At 31.8% G+C, this 27644-nt stretch overlaps 2 protein-coding genes and 1 long non-coding RNA gene across 3 annotated transcripts; 1 reads left to right on the top strand and 2 right to left on the bottom strand.

Moving 5' to 3' along the window:
* Window positions 1-63: 63 nt before the first annotated feature.
* Window positions 64-2222, bottom strand: LOC107452760 (uncharacterized). The gene has a single exon (XM_016069335.4). The coding sequence runs from the start codon at window positions 2220-2222 to the stop codon at window positions 1113-1115; it is 1110 nt and encodes a 369-aa protein (XP_015924821.1). The 3' UTR covers window positions 64-1112.
* A 4325-nt stretch (window positions 2223-6547) lies between these two features.
* On the bottom strand, window positions 6548-7297 carry LOC147815929 (uncharacterized). Its single transcript, XM_087156657.1, has one exon. It carries the CDS (start codon window positions 7295-7297, stop codon window positions 6548-6550), a length of 750 nt encoding a protein of 249 aa, XP_087012783.1.
* An 18139-nt stretch (window positions 7298-25436) lies between these two features.
* LOC147815928 (uncharacterized) lies at window positions 25437-27171 on the top strand. The gene is made up of 2 exons (XR_015430899.1): window positions 25437-25549; window positions 26851-27171. It is a non-coding gene; the product is annotated as an uncharacterized LOC147815928 (long non-coding RNA).
* The last annotated feature ends 473 nt before the right edge of the window (window positions 27172-27644 follow it).

Genomic DNA, 27644 nt, shown 5'->3' with positions numbered 1-27644 from the left:
TTTAATGCAGTTTATTTTTATAAATTTTTGGAAGGATATTGTATATATGTAACAAACGACAAGTTTCATGAAATTCTTTATTTATAATGAAATACATAAAAAGTACAATTATACAGATGAAGTCTATTTTGATAGATCACTACATCTACTTCTAAAAATCTTATCAGAGTAACTAAATTCAAAAAGTGAACAGTAACAATTAATTGGCAGAAAGAGTAAAGTAGGGGTGAACAACCTTTTTGAGTGAAGGGCCACTCGTACAGCAGGTTGACTAATGAAGGCCACACACACACATATCAAGTCATGTTGGAGGCAAAAATGATAATTTTTATGTAAATGTTAGCACTTAATTTTTGTATTAAAAAAATTAGTATATTTGGAGGATAATTAAATACTTTTATTTACTAGAATTCATTTAAAAAAAATTTCCCTTTAACCAATAATTGATTTAGCAAATATATGTTGTAGGAAAAATATAAATTCCAAAAAAAAAAAAAAAAAAAAAGCACATATTTTAATTAAAGAAAATTTATAGGATTTAAACCAAAAATTTAAACATAACCATTATAGTACAAGATTAGATTTTATATTTACTTAGTCAATGAAAACTGCAAAAATGAAGAGAGTTTAAAAGTGATCACTCAAACTCGAAATTTGCACATCGTAATACCGTATGAAAAATACTGATTTTTAAAAACGATGTAGAATTTCGTAACAATAACCGTTGAAAAGCGATCGAGAAACAAAATAGACTTACAACGGAATCGGTGCAAATAGAGTGCATCAAAAATTATAACTCAAATTATAGATTAAAAAATTTCTCGAAATTTATTTTTTAAGAAAAAAATAATTGCGTTCAGAAGCTCTAGTGGGCCACAGGTTGTACATCCCTAGAGTTAAGTATACATTATCAATCTTAAGCTTTCATAAAAGAAAAAATTATTTTTTTATAAATTTAAATCTTAACAATCATTTTATATTATACATGAATAATGATTACTATAATAAACTCTAATGAGAACATAGTGTAGATACATCATCATTGCATAATCTGTCACCAAGCTGGATTTAGACAAATATTAACCGCAATCAACTTTTTACAATTCCTTGCCTTACCACAATGGTCGATTACAAAGAGTTTTTTTATGATACCTCAATTTTGTAAGTGTTTTAAAAGATTTAGTACAATCTTCACAAGCATAAGGTTTCTTGTCACTATGGGAAGCCATATGTTCAGATAGTTCAAACTTAACGACAAAACCTTTCGAGCATATGTGACACTTAAAAGGTTTATCTTTTTTATGCCTCAGCAAATGAACTTTATAACTCTCTTTTCTAATAAAAGCTTTAGAACACAATTCACACTCAATTCTATCTTCAGGAAAATGCCATGCACGATGATTTTTCATGACAGTCACAGAGCCAAACTTTTCATCACAGTAATCACACTTGTATGGCTTTTCCCCAGTATGCAAGCGCTTATGTTTGACGAGATTTCCTTGGGAATGGAATCTTTTGAAGCAAATGTCACACTGTACAGGTCTTTCTTTCGTATGTTTTCGCATGTGAATATTTAAAAAGTTTTTCTGCAGAAACCCTTTCGAGCATACAGTGCAAAAATGCTTGAAAACTTTGTTATGTCGTTTGGCGTGTGAGTCACGGTTGTTTTTGGATGTGAAACCTTTATTGCATACATCACAAATAAAAGGCCTCTCATTAGTGTGTGAGCGCTCATGATCCCGAAGCTGACATTCATATTGGTATCGTTTATCGCAATGTTTACACTCCCATCGTTTTTTATATTTTTGTCCACTTTTGCGCTTTTTAATAGGTTTCGAATCACTTTCTTCCCTATCCGAAGGAATAAAATACACACCCCCATCGTTATATAACTCCAATATTTGAGGTAGTTTACAATCAAAAGCTTGAGATGAATCATAACTTTCTTCATCAAACGTTTGTATAGTGGCTGATTCGTTAGCATCAATTTCATCATTTTCAGATTTCACATCATCATTTTCTTCATCGTATTGCGTTACATACAATACATTACCGTCATCTGTGGTAATGGAAAAATTACCATAAAACTGTTGTTTACTGTCACCATCATCTTCATACTCATCATCAGCACTCATTTGATTTGTATCCGATTCGACGTAATCATCTTCACAATTTTCCTCGCATATTTCCGAATTCGATATCTTTATAATTATGGGACCCATGATTAAAAAACTATACTACGATGAACCTCCTGATAAACTTTGTTATTAATAAGACAAATAATTCGTTAATCAAAATTATTTCTCCTTACTTAGGCTGATTTTTTTTCACCATTTATAATTATTATCGATACGTTTTTGGTTGCCAATTTCTGCTAAGTTTCAACTCAATTTTTTGAATTTGAAACAGTCAATGAAGTACAGATGGCGCAATGCGAAATTCTCTAACGGTCACAGGTTCCTCAACCACTCCAACTGAAGAGCCATTCTTACTGATTGAAATTTACATACCACTGATCGCCATCGAGGAAATATGGGAATCTGATTGGTGAAATATATTTTGCTGGAAAAAAAATCACCACATAGGTTTTTTTTCCCTCTCGGTGGGGATCGGAAATCGTATGAAGTAGGAATGTTCCCTGAGAATGGTTAATTAAAGATCATTTTAACTGTACACGATAAGCAAAAATCCGATGATCCTCGAAGAAAAAAGAGAAATCGATTTATGAAATATATTTTCGGGTGAAAGACTCACCAATCAGATTCTCCTTATTCCCGGCAGTCATCGCAGATGCGTGAATTAGAAGCAGTGTCAAAGATTCCTTAGTAGATGGAGAACTTTATTTACGTCACAATAAAAGAAACAGATACCTAAAAAAAAAGATTTTTATCTTTTTATTGGCGATCGCAATGCTCGAATACGCCATCTGGGGAGAGACCGGTTTCATGCTTTTGGCCCTTTGTCCTTACCTCTCCTCCTCTTTTCAGTTGTATAGGAATGTACTACGATACTTTCCCTTTACTTAATATTACAGGTTCAGACCCGAACACGAAGTCCAATCCTGTCTTAAATGCAGCAGAAATGAAATTATAGTTAATCCAAAATATTACATTTTAATGTAATTAAAATAAAATAATTAAAGGTTACATGAAATAAAAAAACATATCTCGCTGACGATCGCGAGTGAGAAAAAAATCAGATGAACAACATCTCGTGAACGAACTTGTGCGTGAATGTTTATATTTTAGCACTACTACAGTTCACTTCAGTTCAAAGTTCGGAAGTAGAAGTTGAAGTAGCATAGTCTCATCTCACAACTGCGTCAGGGGGCAGTTGTTGTTTGGGAGTTTGACTCGGTAGTGAGGATACTGCAGTACCCCCCTCCTAGTGTAACGTTACTTGAATCGTGCAGGGAAACGTACTTTACGTCCTGATCGTGTATGCTTAGCCTTGTCCTCTGCTTGTTCAACATTTGTTGTTGTTGGCTCAGTAACTTCCGGAGGTGGGCTAGGATGGTAGGTCACAGGCTCTGGTTCTGACTCTGGAATGTTCAAGATGTAGGCTGGCTTTAGTCTGTCTATGGTCACAAACTTGGATTTGTTGCCGACTTGAACTTTATATACCTTGTCCGTTCTTTCCAGTACCTCGAAGGGTCCATCGTAAGCTGGCTTAAGTGGCGGTTGAACAGCATCGTGCCGGATGAAAACTTGCTTGCACGATTTGAGGTCGGTCGAGATGAATGTTCGGCTCTTGGTGTCATGATTCTTGGTTGGTGAAGGGGACAATTTTGCCATGTTTTCTTTCAGGCGTTGCACAAATTCACTGGCATTGAAATCCTTTGGTGTTGGCATTAGAAATTCTCCCGGCAACTTCAAGGCAGTTCCGTAAACCAGTTCAGCTGTTGTAGCCTTTATGGATTCCCGGAATGCAGTACGCATTCCCAATAATACTGTGGGTAAGACCTCTGTCCAACGATCAGCTAGATGAGCTTTTAATGAGGCTTTCAACGTACGGTGCCAATTTTCAATCAAGCCATTAGAAATGGGGTGATATGCCGTCGTATGGATGTGTTTAATGCCTAATAATGTCATTAATGATTTAAATAGTTGACATTCAAATTGTTTACCCTGATCTGTTGTCACTATTTTAGGAATGCCAAATCGTGCGATCCAACTTTCGTATAACGCACTAGCTACTGTTTCGGCCGAAATGTCTGAAATTGGACGAGCCTCAACCCAACGAGTGAAACGGTCAATCATTGTCAAACAATACGAATAACCGCGAGAAGGTGGGAGGGGTCCTACAATATCTATATGTATATGTTCGAATCTTTTGTCAGGGACCTTTATAGTCTGAACTGGGCTGTTTGTATGACGGTTTATCTTAGCTTTCTGACATGGTATACACGTTCGTGTCCACTTTGTGATATCTTTCTTTATGTCTAGCCATACGAATCGCGACGTGAGAAGTTTCACAGTGGCTTTTATGCCTGGGTGAGCGAGATTATGTAATGCGTCAAAAATGCTTTTTCTAAATTCAAGCGGAAGATAAGGACGAACGTTTTGGGTAGAAGTATCGCAGAAGAGTTGGACATTAGTACCTGGTACTATCATTTTTTGAAATTTCAAACCCGTGTTTGATTTTCTGAGGTCCTGTAATTCGGAATCTGTACTTTGGGCCTGTGCAACGGCTGCATAATCTAAAATATCTGAAAGTTCTAAAGCATCTAACCTCGATAGCATATCGGCTGGTATATTTTCGGAACCTTTAACGAACCGAATATCAGTACTGAATTGACCGATATAGTCCAAATGTCGTAATTGTCGTGGGGAACACTTATCCGATTTTTGGAGAAAAGCGTATGTGAGTGGCCTATGATCCGTGAAAATCGTGAACTGACGGCCTTCAAGCATATGTTTAAAATGACGAATGGCTGCGTAAATCGCATAAAGTTCGCGATCAAAAGTAGACCATTTTTGCTGTGCCGGTGATAATTTTGACGAGAAAAATGCCAAAGGTTTGATATTTTGTTCATTGTTAGCATTCGTAATTTGATTAAGTGAAGCTCCTACCGCTGAGTCGCTAGCGTCCGTGAAAAGGGTTAAATGAGCTTCCGGGTCAGGATGAGTTAAAATGGTGGCCTCTGCAATCTGTTTTTTACATGACTCAAATGCTAAAGTTTGAGATTCGTTCCACTCGAGATAATTTTTTCCCTTACTTTTCTTGCCTTTAAGCATATCGTTAAGAGGGGCTTGAATATGGGCAGCATTTTTAATGTTTCTGCGATAATAATTTAATAATCCAAGGAAACGTTGTAATTCCTTTGTGGTTTGAGGCAATGCACATTTTAAAATTGGTTCAACGCGTTCCGGTTGCGGCCTAATTCCATCTTTATTTACTAAATAACCTAAAAAGGATAATTCCGGGACACCCAAGACACATTTGTTTAAATTTATGCGAATACCGTAATCCGCGAGTCTTTTCAAAACCATTTCGATGTGGTTTTTATGTTCTTTCTCTGTACTGCTTGCTATAAGGATATCATCCAAATAAACAAAAACAAAATCAAAACCTTGCAAAACTTCATTAATGAATCTTTGAAATGTTTGCGCCGCATTGGACAATCCAAACGGCGTGAATAAAAACTCGTATAAACCGAATGGGGTCGTTATTGCAGTTTTGGAAATATCGTCTGGGTGTACTGGTATCTGGTGATATGCGAAAACTAAATCTACTTTCGAAAAAATAACTTTACCGTGTAATTGACTGGAAAAGTCTTGTAAATGGGGCAAAGGATATCTATCCGGAATTGTGATCCGGTTTAATGCTCTGTAATCTCCAGTCGGTCGGAAATCATTTCCGTTGTCTTTAGGCACTAGGTGTAAAGGACTAGACCAATTTGATGTGCTAGGGCGGCATATACCATGTTCTAACATATATTCGAATTCGCGTTTGGCTGCCGCTAATTTCGCTGGATGTAATCTACGCGGTCGCGCAAAAACTGGTTGTCCGCGAGTTAAGATCCTGTGAACGGTATTATGTTTTACCTCTCTGATTTTAGGATAGGGGCGTATCACGTCACTGTATTTGTTCAAAATATCCCGATAAGTAGCGTCATTTGCAATTAAAGTTACTTGAGGTGTGTCATCCGCGGACTTAGTGCCCGTGCTGACAAGATTGGTCAGCGGATCTTTAAGACAGCCATGTTTAAGGTCTATCAACAAACCGTAATGTCGCAAAAAATCTGCCCCGATAATAGGCTTACTTATGTCTGCAAGAATAAATGTCCACTGAAATTTACGACGTAAATTTAAACTTAGTGTTACCATTTTAACGCCATATGTTTTGATTGTTGTACCATTCGCGGAATATAATGTTATGTTATTTTCGCTGCTAATTTTAAAAGCGTGTCGCTTGTACGGTAAAACACAAACATCGCTACCGCTATCCACTAGATATGTTAATTTTGAAACAGGGTCAGATACAAAAAGGCGACTTTTATTATCGGGTTTGAAATCACATTGCGCCAGAGTATGTGATTTCTTCTCTAGTTTTCCTGTTTTTTAAACTTGCAAGGGGACTTACAGCGTTTCGCTGCATCTCCGAATTTAAAATGATACCAACACTGATCATACTTTTTGGGTGTTTGTGAGCGATTACGCTGGCGAAAAGAATTGTTGCGTTCGCGATTTCGGGAAAGGCGTTCAACTTGTTTAGTAAGTTCCGCTATTTGTGTTCGCAATTCACTCATTTCAGAAGATGGATTTGAGCAACGTACTGCGTCGACATTACCGCCTGTGGTTTCATGAATTTTGTCCGCCATTACTGCGAGCTTTTCTGTATTATCGTCAGAGACTGAAAGTATCGCCTGCACTTGATTGGGCAAACGCTGAAGCCAGAGCGTTTTTAGCACATCCTCGCTAAGAATTTTGTCCGCTAGTTGTTTCATTTTCCGCAATAAATGTGAAGGTTTGTCCTCTCCTAAGGTCAATTCCGAAAGTACCGCTTTTATTCGTCTTTGTTCGGAGTCCGAAAATTCATTAATCAACCGCGATTTGAGGGCTGAATACTTCTCCGTGGCTGGCGGTGAGAGCACGATATCGCTAACATAACTCAAGATGTCGGAGGCTAGGGCCGATACCACGCAATAAAACTTCGTATCATCTTGAGTTATGCCGGATACCATAAACTGTGCTTCTATATTAGCGAACCAAAGTACGGCGTGTTTGTCCCAAAAGGGAGGTAATTTTAACCCTACTCTGCTAACCTGCGTTTGCTGAGTATCGTTGTTCGGCATGGTAAAGCTCAAATAACTGATAAGAAAATGGACAAATATAAGGTCTTACCTTGTATTGGAGAGGCTTTTGGCGATGGATCAACCAATCATCAGGCGGAGAACATCAGGCATGCTAAATTATCCATTCGTGCACGAAATGAAGATTTATTTGGTAGTTTAAGAACCGTGTCAGTTCATTGAAAGTTTCTACACGTGAAAGATTTCAATTAAATAAAGGATGTAACGAGATCCTCTGTCGCTACTGCATGCTTAAAAAATTTTTTTCAAGGGTCACCACTACAGGTTCAGACCCGAACACGAAGTCCAATCCTGTCTTAAATGCAGCAGAAATGAAATTATAGTTAATCCAAAATATTACATTTTAATGTAATTAAAATAAAATAATTAAAGGTTACATGAAATAAAAAAACATATCTCGCTGACGATCGCGAGTGAGAAAAAAATCAGATGAACAACATCTCGTGAACGAACTTGTGCGTGAATGTTTATATTTTAGCACTACTACAGTTCACTTCAGTTCAAAGTTCGGAAGTAGAAGTTGAAGTAGCATAGTCTCATCTCACAACTGCGTCAGGGGGCAGTTGTTGTTTGGGAGTTTGACTCGGTAGTGAGGATACTGCAATATTTTTCTTCTTTATTTAATAAAAATATTTTTTAAAATTTCCCTGATGCTTTTCTTGAGAACTATGTTTAATGTAGTTTTCAGTTCCATATAGTTTTCCAACTTAAAAGATTTAAATCTATATGAAAATCAAGAGAGAAACTAACGTACTGCCTTCCTCTATGACTCTCCACACGCTAATGGGGAAATCATGTCAAGTGTTGCCATAGGTAGAGAGTTCTTCTCTACGCCACCTGCAGCCCATTTCGATCGCCAATACTTTGCTTTCTCGTTTTCTCTTCTTTTTATTCAGCTAACTGTTTCTTAAGCTGATTCGAATGGAAAATGAGGACATTTTAACGTCAGAATAGCCGAATGTAATAATAGGGCGAATTGAATCATATACTTCCTTGTTGAACGGCGACAGCCAAACCAGAATGGAAAGCCCCGGTATCCATGGTGCCATAGAGTTCAGACGGGAAAAGTCTCGAATAATTTAATAACTCTTGTTTTTTCCATTTAACAATCTAATGGAGCATTTTTTCTTGATCCGACAACACTGCCTGTAGGCAGCTCTCTCCGGTCATGGTATCGCTGTTAAACTTATTTCCTTTTTTTTTTAATTAAATGTTAAGCTTCATTATTAAATTATCGTCTTTTTTCCTCTCTTGCTTCATAAACTCCTATATATATATATATATATATATATATATATATATATATATATATATATATATATATATATATATATATATATATATATATATATATATATACACACAAAATATAGACACGCAATTAGTCACTTAGTTGCCTGTGCCTATATTGTAAACTTATAAGGGTCCTATATAGAAAAAAATATTTGTCCGGAACACCAGGCCATTCTAGGATTTATTATTACGAAACTTATACACCTCAATTTCGGTCCAATGTCAGAAGATGATCTAAGACCACATTATGTAGAAATATATAGGACCGTTACAGGCTTGAAATACAGGACCAATTTTGCATTTACATCTATTGAACTTGGAAAGACATAAAATATTTTAACAATAAACATTCTATACCTAGTTTCCTCACAAATGATTCACAATACAAACAAATATACCTATAACAGATTTTTCCTTTTTGCTAAGACATTTTCGTTTATTTCACAAGAATATATATTATACTACAAGAATAATAGGTATTTTTCTCTGACTTTATCTCTTTATATTAACATATTTAGCAAAGTATTTCCTCAGCAGGTAAGAGAATTCTGGGGAGTATTATATAGTTACGTTTTATATATCATGTAAGTCATCTCCATAAAAAATGACAGTCAGGCTATTTTTTCCTGCAGAATCTGTCTGAAAATTTGTGCATTTTTGAGTGGAGTTTTGAGCACCCATTTTTCCTTGTAAATTATAATAGAAAATTGTATAGAATAGCTATAGAATTAAAAAGAATAAAAATATATAACAAAGTAGATAAGCTGTAGCCATAATAGGAAATCGCTAGGCGACAAAATTTTTCGTTAACCGTCCATCAAAAAGTTAATCGATGCATGGGTTATCAACGTTTTATGGATGTAAATAATGTATAGTCAAAATTTCTGGCGGACAGTTCGCAATCTCTTTTCACAGTCAGTATTTTTCATAAAGCTGAACAGTATTGATGCAGTTTCAATAGGTACCAAAGAGACTAATAAAATAGACTGAGACGCGATGACTCAGGGGATAGAGCGTTTACCTTCCAATGCGGTGAACCGGGTTCTAATTCCAGTCGATACGAATTCCGCATCCGGCTTGCTCCGACCACAGTGCTAACGTGAAATATCCTCAGTGGTAGACGGATTATGGATTAGAGTCCCCTTGCCGTTCGGCTAACCGCGGGAGGTTCTCGTGGTCTTCCTCTCCATGTAACGCAAATGAGGGTTAGCTCCATCAAAAGTCCTCCACGGAAGCAAATTTCTCCCAATACTAGATCCAGGAGTTCCCTTGTCTTCTGGATTGGGTTCAAAATTGCAAGGCTACTGTGTTGAGTATTAGTTGTCGTAAACCTATAAAATTAGGTCGGCTGTTCAACGACGGCTATAAAAAAAAATAATAAAATAGACTGTACCAATATTAGTATTTTTGTTACCTATTAAAACTACACCCAAGTAAAAAAGTCAGCAGAAAACTTTTTTAAAAAAAACTCCTTAATCGTTTTGGCACAAAATTCCGCAGTTTTTATTAAGGAATAGCAAACGCTTTGTTAAGTTTTTTTCTCTTTAAAAAACAGGGTGCGTAGCATTTCAAAAAGTTCGTAAAGGGGCTTATTTTTGATTTAAATTTAAGACTACTAATCTTCAACTCCGTAGCCTTGCAATTTTGAACCCAATCCAGAAATCAAAAGAACTCCTGGATCAAGTATTGGGAGAAACTTGCCTTTGTAGAGGACTTTGAATGGAACTAACCCGCATTTGCGTTAAATGGTGAGGAAAATAACGAAAACTGTTAGCCTTGCAGCAAGGGGACTTTAAGACATGATCCGTTTACCACTGAGGATAATTTACGTCATCACTCTGGTTGGTGCTAACCGGGTACGGAATTCGTATCGACCAGACATGCCTGGGATTTGAATCCGGGCCACCTCATCGGTAGGCAAACTCTCTATTCCCTGAGCAGCCACGGCTCCAAGAGTATATTTATAATCATCCAGTTAAGATCAATATAGGGGCCGTTCAAGAAGTACGTACACAAAAATGGAGAAATTTTAACCCCCTCCCCCCCTTCGTACATAACCGTACACAAGGTCTTACTCCCCCCCCCCTTAGAGTACGTACATTTTATTAGTCTACCCCCCTTTTTCATGAAAATTAAAATAATTATGCTTTAAATGAAATTAAATATTTATTTAATATAATTTATTAATTTAAATTATTTAAACAATAACACCCAACTTTATGTACGTACTTTGTATAATACCTCCCCCCTCCCCATCATACAAAACCGTACAAAATAGCAAATCCCCTCCCCCCCTTCGGGATGTACGTACTTTTTGAACGGCCCCATAATAATACTTTTAATGAAATACTAATACAATCTAGAACATGACACTCATGAACAATTTTGTCACTTAAATTTTTCCACTCTGAGTACCTCTTCTGTTCTAAATACTTCATAGCCATAGAGTCCATTTGAAATATTGGCGTTTTATTTTCCTCTAATATAAAAATAAAAGAAATATTAAAGATTGGGCAAGTATAGAAGTAAAAGATTGAGTTTTCACATCAAAATTTATCCTTTCATTTTATTATTTTAAATTTATGATTAAATTGCGATTGAAGTCTTCATCAAAATGTTATTTATACAATTTAATGTATTTTACAATTTTTTTAAACCCAAGTCGCTTTCTTTTTGCTTCGAAGAGATTTTAATATGGGTCGTCGATACTGCCAACATGAATAATGCTTGTTGTAAGCATAACTATTTGACGAGTCTTCAGTTTGTTTAATAAACTGAATTGAAGTTTTCTTATACAGGTTTTATATTCTTTGAATTTATCCATCTTTTCATCTGCTTTCCTTTTTGAAGCTACGTGATGGCTTACATTTATATTGCGTATAAAGTTATAAAAGTACTTACGCGACTGAATAAACTTAACACTTTTTCCTTCACTGTAGGATATCATTCTTCCAAATCATTCATAAGTTCTTTGATGGCACTTTTTGATTTTCTGCAAGATGTCCCACGCGCATTTTGGAAAATATTTTTAATTTCTCGACATCCTTGCATCTATGCTGATGACGAAACAATTAATTATCTCTTTGATGGAACTGTGGAGGAAATTTCTGATGGTTTAACATGAACAAACAATCAAAACGAATTGCTATTCTTACGTCGGACCATCATAAATCAGTCGGAATTCCTACATGGGGTGATGGTTACTATTACCATCAAAAATATGATGATTCATGATGGAACTATAGATGGTTAGCATCAAGATTTTGTTAGTCCATCAATGGAAAACATCGAAAAATTTCGGTAGGACTTGAGGGTTACTATTACCATCAAAAATATGATGATTCATGATGGAATTATAGATGGTTAACATCAAGATTATGTTAGTCCATCAATGGAAAACATCGAAAAATTTCGGTAGGACTTGAAGGTTACTATTACCATCAAAAATATGATGATTCATGATGGAATTATAGATGATTAACATCTAGATTTTGTTAGTTCATCAATGGAAAACATCGAAAAATTTCGGTAGGACTTGAAGGTTACTATTACCATCAAAAATATGATGATTCATGATGGAATTATAGATGGTTAACATCAAGATTATGTTAGTTCATCAATGGAAAACATCGAAAAATTTCGGTAGGACTTGAAGGTTACTATTATCATCAAAAATATGATGATTCATGATGGAACTATAGATGGTTAGCATCAAGATTTTGTTAGTCCATCAATGGAAAACATCGAAAAATTTCGGTAGGACTTGAGGGTTACTATTACCATCAAAAATATGATGATTCATGATGGAATTATAGATGGTTAACATCAAGATTATGTTAGTCCATCAATGGAAAACATCGAAAAATTTCGGTAGGACTTGAAGGTTACTATTACCATCAAAAATATGATGATTCATGATGGAATTATAGATGGTTAACATCAAGATTATGTTAGTCCATCAATGGAAAACATCGAAAAATTTCGGTAGGACTTGAAGGTTACTATTACCATCAAAAATATGATGATTCATGATGGAACTATAGATGGTTAGCATCAAGATTTTGTTAGTCCATCAATGGAAAACATCGAAAAATTTCGGTAGGACTTGAGGGTTACTATTACCATCAAAAATATGATGATTCATGATGGAATTATAGATGGTTAACATCAAGATTATGTTAGTCCATCAATGGAAAACATCGAAAAATTTCGGTAGGACTTGAAGGTTACTATTACCATCAAAAATATGATGATTCATGATGGAATTATAGATGATTAACATCTAGATTTTGTTAGTTCATCAATGGAAAACATCGAAAAATTTCGGTAGGACTTGAAGGTTACTATTACCATCAAAAATATGATGATTCATGATGGAATTATAGATGGTTAACATCAAGATTATGTTAGTTCATCAATGGAAAACATCGAAAAATTTCGGTAGGACTTGAAGGTTACTATTATCATCAAAAATATGATGATTCATGATGGAACTATAGATGGTTAGCATCAAGATTTTGTTAGTCCATCAATGGAAAACATCGAAAAATTTCGGTAGGACTTGAGGGTTACTATTACCATCAAAAATATGATGATTCATGATGGAATTATAGATGGTTAACATCAAGATTATGTTAGTCCATCAATGGAAAACATCGAAAAATTTCGGTAGGACTTGAAGGTTACTATTACCATCAAAAATATGATGATTCATGATGGAATTATAGATGGTTAACATCAAGATTATGTTAGTCCATCAATGGAAAACATCGAAAAATTTCGGTAGGACTTGAAGGTTACTATTACCATCAAAAATATGATGATTCATGATGGAATTATAGATGGTTAACATCAAGATTATGTTAGTCCATCAATGGAAAACATCGAAAAATTTCGGTAGGACTTGAAGGTTACTATTACCATCAAAAATATGATGATTCATGATGGAATTATAGATGGTTAACATCAAGATTATGTTAGTCCACCAATGGAAAACATCGAAAAATTTCGGTAGGACTTGAATGTTACTATTACCATCAAAAATATGATGATTCATGATGGAATTATAGATGGTTAACATCAAGATTATGTTAGTCCATCAATGGAAAACATCGAAAAATTTCGGTAGGACTTGAAGGTTACTATTACCATCAAAAATATGATGATTCATGATGGAATTATAGATGGTTAACATCAAAATTATGTTAGTCCATCAATGGAAAACATCGAAAAATTTCGGTAGGACTTGAAGGTTACTATTACCATCAAAAATATGATGATTCATGATGGAATTATAGATGGTTAACATCAAGATTATGTTAGTCCATCAATGGAAAACATCGAAAAATTTCGGTAGGACTTGAAGGTTACTATTACCATCAAAAATATGATGATTCATGATGGAATTATAGATGGTTAACATCAAGATTATGTTAGTCCATCAATGGAAAACATCGAAAAATTTCGGTAGGACTTGAAGGTTACTATTACCATCAAAAATATGATGATTCATGATGGAATTATAGATGGTTAACATCAAGATTATGTTAGTCCATCAATGGAAAACATCGAAAAATTTCGGTAGGACTTGAAGGTTACTATTACCATCAAAAATATGATGATTCATGATGGAATTATAGATGGTTAACATCAAGATTATGTTAGTCCATCAATGGAAAACATCGAAAAATTTCGGTAGGACTTGAAGGTTACTATTACCATCAAAAATATGATGATTCATGATGGAATTATAGATGGTTAACATCAAGATTATGTTAGTCCATCAATGGAAAACATCGAAAAATTTCGGTAGGACTTGAAGGTTACTATTACCATAAAAAATATGATGATTCATGATGGAATTATAGATGGTTAACATCAAGATTATGTTAGTCCATCAATGGAAAACATCGAAAAATTTCGGTAGGACTTGAAGGTTACTATTACCATCAAAAATATGATGATTCATGATGGAATTATAGATGGTTAACATCAAGATTATGTTAGTCCATCAATGGAAAACATCGAAAAATTTCGGTAGGACTTGAAGGTTACTATTACCATCAAAAATATGATGATTCATGATGGAATTATAGATGATTAACATCTAGATTTTGTTAGTTCATCAATGGAAAACATCGAAAAATTTCGGTAGGACTTGAAGGTTACTATTACCATCAAAAATATGATGATTCATGATGGAATTATAGATGGTTAACATCAAGATTATGTTAGTTCATCAATGGAAAACATCGAAAAATTTCGGTAGGACTTGAAGGTTACTATTATCATCAAAAATATGATGATTCATGATGGAACTATAGATGGTTAGCATCAAGATTTTGTTAGTCCATCAATGGAAAACATCGAAAAATTTCGGTAGGACTTGAGGGTTACTATTACCATCAAAAATATGATGATTCATGATGGAATTATAGATGGTTAACATCAAGATTATGTTAGTCCATCAATGGAAAACATCGAAAAATTTCGGTAGGACTTGAAGGTTACTATTACCATCAAAAATATGATGATTCATGATGGAATTATAGATGGTTAACATCAAGATTATGTTAGTCCATCAATGGAAAACATCGAAAAATTTCGGTAGGACTTGAAGGTTACTATTACCATCAAAAATATGATGATTCATGATGGAATTATAGATGGTTAACATCAAGATCATGTTAGTCCATCAATGGAAAACATCGAAAAATTTCGGTAGGACTTGAAGGTTACTATTACCATCAAAAATATGATGATTCATGATGGAATTATAGATGGTTAACATCAAGATTATGTTAGTCCATCAATGGAAAACATCGAAAAATTTCGGTAGGACTTGAAGGTTACTATTACCATCAAAAATATGATGATTCATGATGGAATTATAGATGGTTAACATCAAGATTATGTTAGTCCATCAATGGAAAACATCGAAAAATTTCGGTAGGACTTGAAGGTTACTATTACCATCAAAAATATGATGATTCATGATGGAATTATAGATGGTTAACATCAAGATTATGTTAGTCCATCAATGGAAAACATCGAAAAATTTCGGTAGGACTTGAAGGTTACTATTACCATCAAAAATATGATGATTCATGATGGAATTATAGATGGTTAACATCAAGATTATGTTAGTCCATCAATGGAAAACATCGAAAAATTTCGGTAGGACTTGAAGGTTACTATTACCATCAAAAATATGATGATTCATGATGGAATTATAGATGGTTAACATCAAGATTATGTTAGTCCATCAATGGAAAACATCGAAAAATTTCGGTAGGACTTGAAGGTTACTATTACCATCAAAAATATGATGATTCATGATGGAATTATAGATGGTTAACATCAAGATTATGTTAGTCCATCAATGGAAAACATCGAAAAATTTCGGTAGGACTTGAAGGTTACTATTACCATCAAAAATATGATGATTCATGATGGAATTATAGATGGTTAACATCAAGATTATGTTAGTCCATCAATGGAAAACATCGAAAAATTTCGGTAGGACTTGAAGGTTACTATTACCATCAAAAATATGATGATTCATGATGGAATTATAGATGGTTAACATCAAGATTATGTTAGTCCATCAATGGAAAACATCGAAAAATTTCGGTAGGACTTGAAGGTTACTATTACCATCAAAAATATGATGATTCATGATGGAATTATAGATGGTTAACATCAAGATTATGTTAGTCCATCAATGGAAAACATCGAAAAATTTCGGTAGGACTTGAAGGTTACTATTACCATCAAAAATATGATGATTCATGATGGAATTATAGATGGTTAACATCAAGATTATGTTAGTCCATCAATGGAAAACATCGAAAAATTTCGGTAGGACTTGAAGGTTACTATGACCATCAAAAATATGATGATTCATGATGGAATTATAGATGGTTAACATCAAGATTATGTTAGTCCATCAATGGAAAACATCGAAAAATTTCGGTAGGACTTGAAGGTTACTATTACCATCAAAAATATGATGATTCATGATGGAATTATAGATGGTTAACATCAAGATTATGTTAGTCCATCAATGGAAAACATCGAAAAATTTCGGTAGGACTTGAAGGTTACTATTACCATCAAAAATATGATGATTCATGATGGAATTATAGATGGTTAACATCAAGATTATGTTAGTCCATCAATGGAAAACATCGAAAAATTTCGGTAGGACTTGAAGGTTACTATTACCATCAAAAATATGATGATTTATGATGGAATTATAGATGGTTAACATCAAGATTATGTTAGTCCATCAATGGAAAACATCGAAAAATTTCGGTAGGACTTGAAGGTTACTATTACCATCAAAAATATGATGATTCATGATGGAATTATAGATGGTTAACATCAAGATTATGTTAGTCCATCAATGGAAAACATCGAAAAATTTCGGTAGGACTTGAAGGTTACTATTACCATCAAAAATATGATGATTCATGATGGAATTATAGATGGTTAACATCAAGATTATGTTAGTCCATCAATGGAAAACATCGAAAAATTTCGGTTGGACTTGAAGGTTACTATTACCATCAAAAATATGATGATTCATGATGGAATTATAGATGGTTAACATCAAGATTATGTTAGTCCATCAATGGAAAACATCGAAAAATTTCGGTAGGACTTGAAGGTTACTATTACCATCAAAAATATGATGATTCATGATGGAATTATAGATGGTTAACATCAAGATTATGTTAGTCCATCAATGGAAAACATCGAAAAATTTCGGTAGGACTTGAAGGTTACCATTACCATCAAAAATATGATGATTCATGATGGAATTATAGATGGTTAACATCAAGATTATGTTAGTCCATCAATGGAAAACATCGAAAAATTTCGGTAGGACTTGAAGGTTACTATTACCATCAAAAATATGATGATTCATGATGGAATTATGGATGGTTAACATCAAGATTATGTTAGTCCATCAATGGAAAACATCGAAAAATTTCGGTAGGACTTGAAGGTTACTATTACCATCAAAAATATGATGATTCATGATGGAATTATAGATGGTTAACATCAAGATTATGTTAGTCCATCAATGGAAAACATCGAAAAATTTCGGTAGGACTTGAAGGTTACTATTACCATCAAAAATATGAAGATTCATGATGGAATTATAGATGGTTGACATCAAGATTATGTTAGTCCATCAATGGAAAACATCGAAAAATTTCGGTAGGACTTGAAGGTTACTATTACCATCAAAAATATGATGATTCATGATGGAATTATAGATGGTTAACATCAAGATTATGTTAGTCCATCAATGGAAAACATCGAAAAATTTCGGTAGGACTTGAAGGTTACTATTACCATCAAAAATATGATGATTCATGATGGAATTATAGATGGTTAACATCAAGATTATGTTAGTCCATCAATGGAAAACATCGAAAAATTTCGGTAGGACTTGAAGGTTACTATTACCATCAAAAATATGATGATTCATGATGGAATTATAGATGGTTAACATCAAGATTATGTTAGTCCATCAATGGAAAACATCGAAAAATTTCGGTAGGACTTGAAGGTTACTATTACCATCAAAAATATGATGATTCATGATGGAATTATAGATGGTTAACATCAAGATTATGTTAGTCCATCAATGGAAAACATCGAAAAATTTCGGTAGGACTTGAAGGTTACTATTACCATCAAAAATATGATGATTCATGATGGAATTATAGATGGTTAACATCAAGATTATGTTAGTCCATCAATGGAAAACATCGAAAAATTTCGGTAGGACTTGAAGGTTACTATTACCATCAAAAATATGATGATTCATGATGGAATTATAGATGGTTAACATCAAGATTATGTTAGTCCATCAATGGAAAACATCGAAAAATTTCGGTAGGACTTGAAGGTTACTATTACCATCAAAAATATGATGATTCATGATGGAATTATAGATGGTTAACATCAAGATTATGTTAGTCCATCAATGGAAAACATCGAAAAATTTCGGTAGGACTTGAAGGTTACTATTACCATCAAAAATATGATGATTCATGATGGAATTATAGATGGTTAACATCAAGATTATGTTAGTCCATCAATGGAAAACATCGAAAAATTTCGGTAGGACTTGAAGGTTACTATTACCATCAAAAATATGATGATTCATGATGGAATTATAGATGGTTAACATCAAGACTATGTTAGTCCATCAATGGAAAACATCGAAAAATTTCGGTAGGACTTGAAGGTTACTATTACCATCAAAAATATGATGATTCATGATGGAATTATAGATGGTTAACATCAAGATTATGTTAGTCCATCAATGGAAAACATCGAAAAATTTCGGTAGGACTTGAAGGTTACTATGACCATCAAAAATATGATGATTCATGATGGAATTATAGATGGTTAACATCAAGATTATGTTAGTCCATCAATGGAAAACATCGAAAAATTTCGGTAGGACTTGAAGGTTACTATTACCATCAAAAATATGATGATTCATGATGGAATTATAGATGGTTAACATCAAGATTATGTTAGTTCATCAATGGAAAACATCGAAAAATTTCGGTAGGACTTGAATAGTCCATTTTTGAAAATTAAATTATTTTGTCCTTTTATGGAATAAAATAATTTAAGACTAAGGCGTTAGGAATTACACATTTCTCTTAAAATGACCCCTGACGTTTAACATATGGCAAATCTTAAGAATTATGCCCTTAATCATAAGAAGATTCATATTATCTACTCGAGTGGTGTAGAATTGGGCACCCCCTTGGTTTGGTGATAATTTTCGTTCAGTTTTGATGAAATATCATTTACTATGATATATTTTGCGGTCTTTACTTTCCTCCATGTTCCCATAACAAATCAATACCTCTGGGGGTACCAATCCAGGAGTTTCCTTGTCTTCTGAATTGGTTCAAAATTGCAAGGCTACGGCGTTGAACATTAGTAGTCGTAAACCCAAAAATTGGGTCGACTGTTCAACCGCGATCATAAAATAAAATAAAATGACGCCACTGCTATTTTTAAAATGAAGGGTATTGTGTAAAAAGTGAAATAACTTAAAAATATTTTGAAACATTAAACTATTATTATTATTTTTTGCACTAAACAATGAACATAATCTAAAAATATTTACAACAATACTTAAGCTTAATAAACTGTTACAGAAAATGATGAAAAACTGCATTTTTGACATTGTTTGAACAATGAGTTTGATTTTAAACATTGTTGACAAAAAATCTTTTAAATCCGTCAACAAAGGTATAAAAAAGAATTCATTTCTCATTCTTGTTTGAGATTTCTCAAGTGAACTACTTACTTTTTGAGTAAAAATTCAAAAAGGCGCTTATTGAAATTATGAGTGAATATTATATATTTGCTCTCTTGAATAATTGGGAGAAGGAACGGGAGAAATATCCAAGACCTTATCGTATGTATAAAAATCATATTTTTCATATTTTCGTAATTTTAAATATTTATGGATACCTGACTAGAACAGTTAAGGAATATCTAAAACTTGTGTACAGCATAAATGTTTCTTTGGAATTTTTAATAAATATAAGAAAAAAAGTTTTGATTTTGTAAATTATAATTTTCTTATAGATTTTAAGAGACCCTTCAATATTCATTTTGATAAGCTTTGAAGTTAAAGGATAGTCCAATAAAAATTCTCTGATTCACTACGGTATTCAATCAATTAATAAAATGTTTTTAGAGTCATGCAAAAACATAAACAAAATATAAATTTCGTATTTTCATAAAATTGATTAAACGTTTCAAGAAAGTTTATACTTTTTTAATTTTACGTAGGTTTGTAATTTAAAATAATATTTTATATCATACTGCATTTTTTCACCTTATTTAAATAAATTATAAGTTTAATAAATAAAAAATTGTCTGTAAAGAACTATATAAAGGATGATAAAATTTTGACAATTTATTGGCAGGTATTATTTTGGTAAGTTTATTGGCACTGCTGCTTTAGTACACTTTAACCAAATCGGTGATGTTAGTCAACTTAAAAACTGGAAAGGAATATAAAATCCCCCCAAAAGAAACTATTAGATAAAACAAGATATTATTAAAATCGAGTTTTATCCCAAAATTTAAAGTCTTGCAGTAGTATAAAAGATCAATATTCATTTTGATAGAGCATTGCACTTAAAGGATAGTTAAATGAAAATTCTCTGATCCACTACAGTATTTAATCAATTAATGAAATGCTTTTAGAGACATGCAAAAATATAAACAAAATATAAATTTCGTATTTTCATAAAATTGATTAAACGTTTCAAGAAAGTTTATACTTTTTTAATTTTACGTAGGTTTGTAATTTAAAATAATATTTTATATCATACTGCATTTTTTCACCTTATTTAAATAAATTATAAGTTTAATAAATAAAAAATTGTCTGTAAAGAACTATATAAAGGATGATAAAATTTTGACAATTTATAGGCAGGTATTATTTTGGTAAGTTTATTGGCACTACTGCTATAGTACAACTTTGCCAAATCGGTAATGTTAGTCAATTTATAAACAGGAAAGGAATGGAAAATCCCACAGAAAGAAACTATTAGATAAAACAAGACAGTATTAATCCCAAAACTTAAAATCTTGCAGTAGTATCAAAGATAGAATTGAATTCGCCCAACCATTGGTTTATTATGACAGTTAAAAACATTTACTAACAATATACGGAACATCTTATGCTTTAGAAAAATTTTGCCCTATTTACAACAAGTGCTAACGTAATCAGCAAAATAATATAATTTTTTAATTAAATCCCAAATTTTTTTTTTACTATCATGTTACCCTATGTAAAAATAACTAGTCTTTGAGAAATGACACAGTAGAGCCAACCACTACTTTAGGTGAAATACGCAAAGTTGCTCTTAATATTTGTACAACAGAACAAGATTTCTTAACTAATTATTCTGTAATAAGTTTAAACAAGGTTCGAAATAAATTTCTTTCGTAACCAAATAAAACTAATCTGGCAGAACATATTAAAACTCTTTCATAGTTTCTTATGTGATAGCCAAAGTGCGGCAGCTGCGCCAAAAACTGGCACTTTGGATTTTTAACAGAGGAATGTTACGACTAATTGAGAAATTGAAAAAAGAAGAAAAAGAAGAATGGTTCTAGTAAAGAAATAATCTCAACAAACTTCGACGAAATTCTTAGGATCCATTTGTCACAATCCATAAAATCAGCTCTAACAACGTTTGAAATAAGTCTTATTAGCAACCAAGTGTTACTTTCCAACAGTATATCCTAAAAATATTTCTTACACAACTTATTGAAAGACTTATTGGAAAATTAACTTTTAGGGAAAAAAATGCCATCTTTAGGAAATTTTGCATCTTTAAAAGTCTTATTCATTATTTTGCCGTGATTTTAATAGAGACAGAAAGAAGAGCAGCTTGAGTTTTTCTTATGAGCATAATAAAATCATAATATTGTTTAACATTAAGTTATTCACTTAAATGCAAAATTTATAAACATCTTGAAGAACCGATCCTAGCATAGTTGTTGAATCACAAATTTAAAAGCCACACCAAGTACTGACTATTCATTAAATTATTTAGAATTAAATGTTTCAAGCTATGCTTTGATTTTTAATTACTTAACTGAACTTAACTAAATACTTAAGTAAACCCCTCAAATTGTTCTTACTAACAAAAAATAAGTTTCAAACTTTTGTTTATTACGTAGTACTGTTTTTTTCAAATACCATCTACGAAGTCATTCGTAAAAAAGAAAGGATCCGTAGAACTCCAATAACCGGTCTATGAATAGCGTACTTCTTTCCATTTTTTAAAAAAAATTTCTTTTACTATCTTAAATAATTTAGAAGCGTCCCTTTTCCCAAAAGATGTTGGTTATGTCTTGTCTACCATAATGTCCTTTTAATGTTACCTTCTGTAGACATTTTTGCAAAGATATAAATACTATTTTATTGTTTTTGGGGAGAAAAATAAAAGATGCTGTAACAGAATAAAGTCTTTTGCAAAGATACGACAACACTCAAATAAGTATTGTAAGATTCGTTTAAATAGAAACCTTTTTTAAACAACTTATGTGTAACTTAAAAAAATGATGTCAGTATCATTTGCTACAATGAAGACTAAAAAATTTCGCTTGTTGGTGATAGAGCTGCATTAATATGCCTTGAAAATTCCGCATTTATTTAAACAAGTTTGAATATATAAATAGCAGAAAACGAAATTTAGTTTAGCGATGTATCAAAACTTTATTTTCCAATAAAATTAAAATATCTTTAAAATTTTGGAACGAAATATTTGTTTTAAATGATTGATTTAATTTATTTTTAAATAATATTTATTCAATTTTTATTTCAACCAATATTTTAGCTTATGATGAGGAAAGTGAAGTGGATGAGAATGATGTCGATGAGGAGTAAGTAGTAATTTTCTAAAATTTCAGATTTTAACTTTTATTATATTTTTTCTCTCATTATTTCAGAAAAGGATGCATTCCTAGCTAATCTGAAATTCAAAATATCTAAATGCAGACGGAATCTAAAAACTCAATTAAAAAACAATTTTCAGCTTCAAGTACAGGGCTCACGGTAAACTTAATCGAATTAAGAGACCTTATTCTGAGGGAAATATGCAAAAGAAATGAAATGAGTTTGTTATGAAAAAAGAGTTTGTTTCTGTGTAATTACAGTCTTTTACATTAGCGAAATATTTAACGAAAAATTCACCGTTTGTACGAGAAATTAAGATGATTGCAAAGCAAGGCATTTGGGGTTAGGAACCAAAGCGAGCATAAAATGCGCCACTTAGCAATATGAAGAAAAAAACTAGTTTTCTTTATCAGCTTCCTTTTCTGCCGAGTACAGGTGGTTGTACTTTGAAACTGAAGAGGGATAATCTATAAAGATAAAATCAAATTTTAATTTAAATATTTTGGCAACCATTTTAGTTCTTAAATTTCATAATTGCTTATTTTAATAAACAATGTTTTATTATTATGGAAAAACATCACATTTTCTTCAAAACGAATTGCATTATCTTGCTACCTGTTTCATTGGCACAAACTGTAGGGAAGAATATCGCGATATCACGTGATCTAACAACGAAAAGTTGGAAATATAATTCAATGAAAAATATTACCATTAATTTATTTTGTTCCCTTCATACACACAAAAGACATTTTTTATTTTTATTTTAGCAACATGTCTGCTTAAAAATTTGAGTCAAAAATATCAAAATATAACGCTACTTTTTATTAGACCCAGATGAATTTTTGGTTCGTTTTCAAAATAAATTAAAAATCTTAATTTTAGAAAAAAACAATAAATGAAGGATATTATTTTTTGATAGATATTTTAGGACAACTATTTGATTGTTAAAAATATGCATAAATATTACTTTTAGATATATTTTACATATATAATGCACAATATAAATATTACTTTTAATTTTACTGAAAGCTCTGTTACCAGGAAGAATATGTAAATTACCGATGCCTGTGATAATTTCGCTAAAAATGAAATCATTGTTTTAAACATAATTTCAAAACATCATAATTCTCAGCCAGCAAATTTTTTGTTTGCTTAAATTAAATGAAGTTATAAACTGTTGTTACTAAGTCCATGTTTGAAAATTTTCAACTAATTTTACATACAACAAAAATATTAGATTTAAAAAAATATTTTTTTCTTAAAAAAAGCTATTTTTAACTTTTGAATTAAAAGAATTGTTTTCTTTTATACATTTAGCATCGAAAGTGATGAGGATATGATTGAGATAGAGGCAGAGGTTATGTCTAAGGAAGACGAAGATGAGTTTGATGAAAGGTATATTAAAAAGTTATTATTTTTAATAATGTTTCCCAAATTATTTTAAAAAGTGAAATTAACAAAATGTAAAACTCAACAAAAGTGTCGAAGTTTCAGACAGCTCTCCTGACTAAACCATGCGAAACTTATTTTCAGTTACTTGTTCTTACTTTTTTGAAAGTCAAAAATCCAGATGTATTGAATGAAGCGAATGTTTATTTTTATTAAGAGAAACAGCATTTATGCGTCAGATTACATAACTTAATTTATAGCTAGTGCTTAAAAAAACTCTATGAGTATTGTTTTTTTTTTCTTTTTTAGAGAGAGAATGATATTGGAGTTCAAAAATGAGATGGATTATAAATTTGATGGAGATGATAATATAAATGATGAAGATGTGGTGGATGAAATTAAGAGGTATATTCCTTTGTATATTCTTTAATTGCCTGGCAATTTTTAAATTATTTACACTGTTAACTTAATTTTTACATATCTTGAATATTATTCGTATTACTTAAAAAAATTGTTTTAAAGATTAAAATTGAAAGAAATTGACTTTTCCGTTATATTTTTCGTTCGTATAAATTTTATTTTTATAAATGATTCAATGTTGAGAAAAATTCATTATAAATTTACTTAAAAAGACGCATAATAATTATTCGATGCGCATTATTATGGAACGTACAAGTGACTGGTGTAAATCATTTTGAATTTTGAAATTATAAAACCATCTTTGTGTTATCTCAAAAAATAAAAATAATAACAAAACTGCAAAACTTAGGAACGATCCCCTTACATGGGGTAGAGCCAAAACATATTAAATCAGAAAGATCTAATTTGCCAATAAGCATGAATGAAGTCATGAAACAATTGGTTGTGTTTCAAGAACTAAGAACAATAACAAAACGCATCATTTTCAATAACAAGTTCATGTACCAAAAAAATATGCTAAATTTCATTATTCATTTTCTTTTTAGTGATAGTGATGGAAAGGTGCACTCCAGTTATTTTACTGAGAAAATGATTGCAAAACTGTATAGCATGGATAAAGTCCATGACAAGGATTCTATCGAGTATGGCATTCCGGAAAGGAGGTATTTAAACTGTTTCAGGATTTTTTTTTAAATTAGAGACTCAGTCATAAAACATATGTATTGCTCTCTTTCTATGTAAAATTTCCATTTCCTTTTACATATAGTAATACTTCATATTCGCATAATATCTGTTTTCTTATCTTGATAAAACTTAAAATTTTAACGTCTATAAATGACTCGAAAAAGTATATGTTCTTGAGACATTAGTTTGTTTTATGCACGGGCAATAAACTAAATAATTAAGATAATTTTATTAATTTGTCGAGAGAAGTTAAGAACACGAGACAAAAAAATTGTACATTGTATTTTTTATTACAAAAAAAATTCACAGCTAAGTAATAAATTTTTTTTTTCTGTAAAGGAGAGATGTTGTAGTTTTTTTCGTAATATTTATTTCTTGTTAGCATCGTAAATTTTCTCCCCTTCCAACTAAAAAAAAAAAAACATTTGCAAACAAATGAAGCCTTAAAAGTAAGAACAATATTTGAAAATTGATGCACAGATATATGTGCGCTGATATTTTATTAAAAAAACCTTCTGTTTTTTGTAAATTTCCTTTTAAACTCTAATTATAAGAATTATCGTATACATCCTTAAAACAAGGCATTAATCACGCTTCATAAAAATGGCATGAAACAAGACTTTCGAATTCGAAAACATTATAAAAATTTAAATCTCTGTTTTAAAACACGATCTCTAAAACACGATCTCCAATTCGGGACGACAGTACGATTTTAAAGAAGAACAAAATGTCGACTCATAATCATATATTAAGAGAAATCAAAATTCAGATTAAAATTTTTAATCCATATAATTTCCAATAATCAAACTTCTTTTAATCAGATATAAACTTAAAAAACAAGATGCAAAACTAGTACGTAGTAAAATTCAACTAAAATTAAACTCAAATTAGTAACTACAAAATTTAGTATTTTTGAAACAAGATTGCGTAACAAAAACACTGTTTTATGTTTAAAACATCTTATCTGAAATTTAAGACAATTTACTTTCCACCATTTTTTGTAATTTTACAACAAGCTCATGAAAAAAAAACATTGTCTTGTTGTGAACCATCTGGGAGAGCTGAATTTAAACAAAATTTACTTTCCATAAAAAATAGTATTCTAATAACAAGTAAAAAATAGATTGTATTATTAGAAAACCAGTGAGCTCGAAATTATACCCAAAATTAAACACAATTTATTCTCTACAAAATTTTGCATATAAACGATAATTTTATTTAACAAGAAATACAGTCTTGAGCTTCATAGTAATGCGAGAATATTCTCTTTAAATTTTAGATATTGGAGATATGACTCTTGTGAGTCTTACTTAAGAGCTGGAAGTGATGAAGAGGATTACATGGCCATAGAAGACAGCGAAAGCGATGAAAAAGCTGGAAACAAAATTAAAAAGAAAGGCTGTTTCGCTTTCCTGTCAAGAGTGCTTAGCAGGTTGTTCAAAAAAAATTAAATTTTGAACATATCGTCTCCGAGTATCTGAGAAAAAGTTTGCACCATATTTCTATCGAAATTTGCAAATTTGAATGGTGCATTGTTGTTTGTAAAATAAAAATTCAAAAAAAAAAAAAAAAAAAAAAAAAAAAAAAAAAAAAAAAAAAAAGAAGGAAAAAAAAGGGCATTTTAAAAGATAACATCTTTGTAAAAGCCTTATATCTGCCAATCAATACAACTTAATTTAATAATATGTTCGACTGAAAATCTAAGAGCTGTAATTTGACCATCACAGAAACAAAACAGAACGTCACAGAAGTTAAAGTGAAAGTTTTGTATCACAGAAAAATAATTAGACTTCACAGAAGCTGACATCGTTGTGAAAGTTTTATATCTGCAAAAATTTCTAATTTACTTTAATGTATTGTTGCAGAACTTTAAGAACAGTAATTGAACATGGCAGAAAAAAAATTGACGTCATAAAAGATATAATTGCTGTGAAAGTCTTACAATTTTTCGAAATGTGCAATTCAATTCAGAACATTGTTATGATACAATAGTTAAAAATATGTAAATTGAATATCACAGAAAATAAAAATAGACAAACAAAAATAATAAGTGTCTTTTTATTTGCATATTGA

Source organism: Parasteatoda tepidariorum, chromosome 2, assembly GCF_982258835.1.
Source record: "Parasteatoda tepidariorum strain Cologne lab strain chromosome 2, Ptep-v5.0, whole genome shotgun sequence".
In the NCBI taxonomy this organism is placed as follows: Eukaryota; Metazoa; Arthropoda; class Arachnida; order Araneae; family Theridiidae; genus Parasteatoda; species Parasteatoda tepidariorum.
This window is presented reverse-complemented; position numbering and strand designations above follow the sequence as displayed.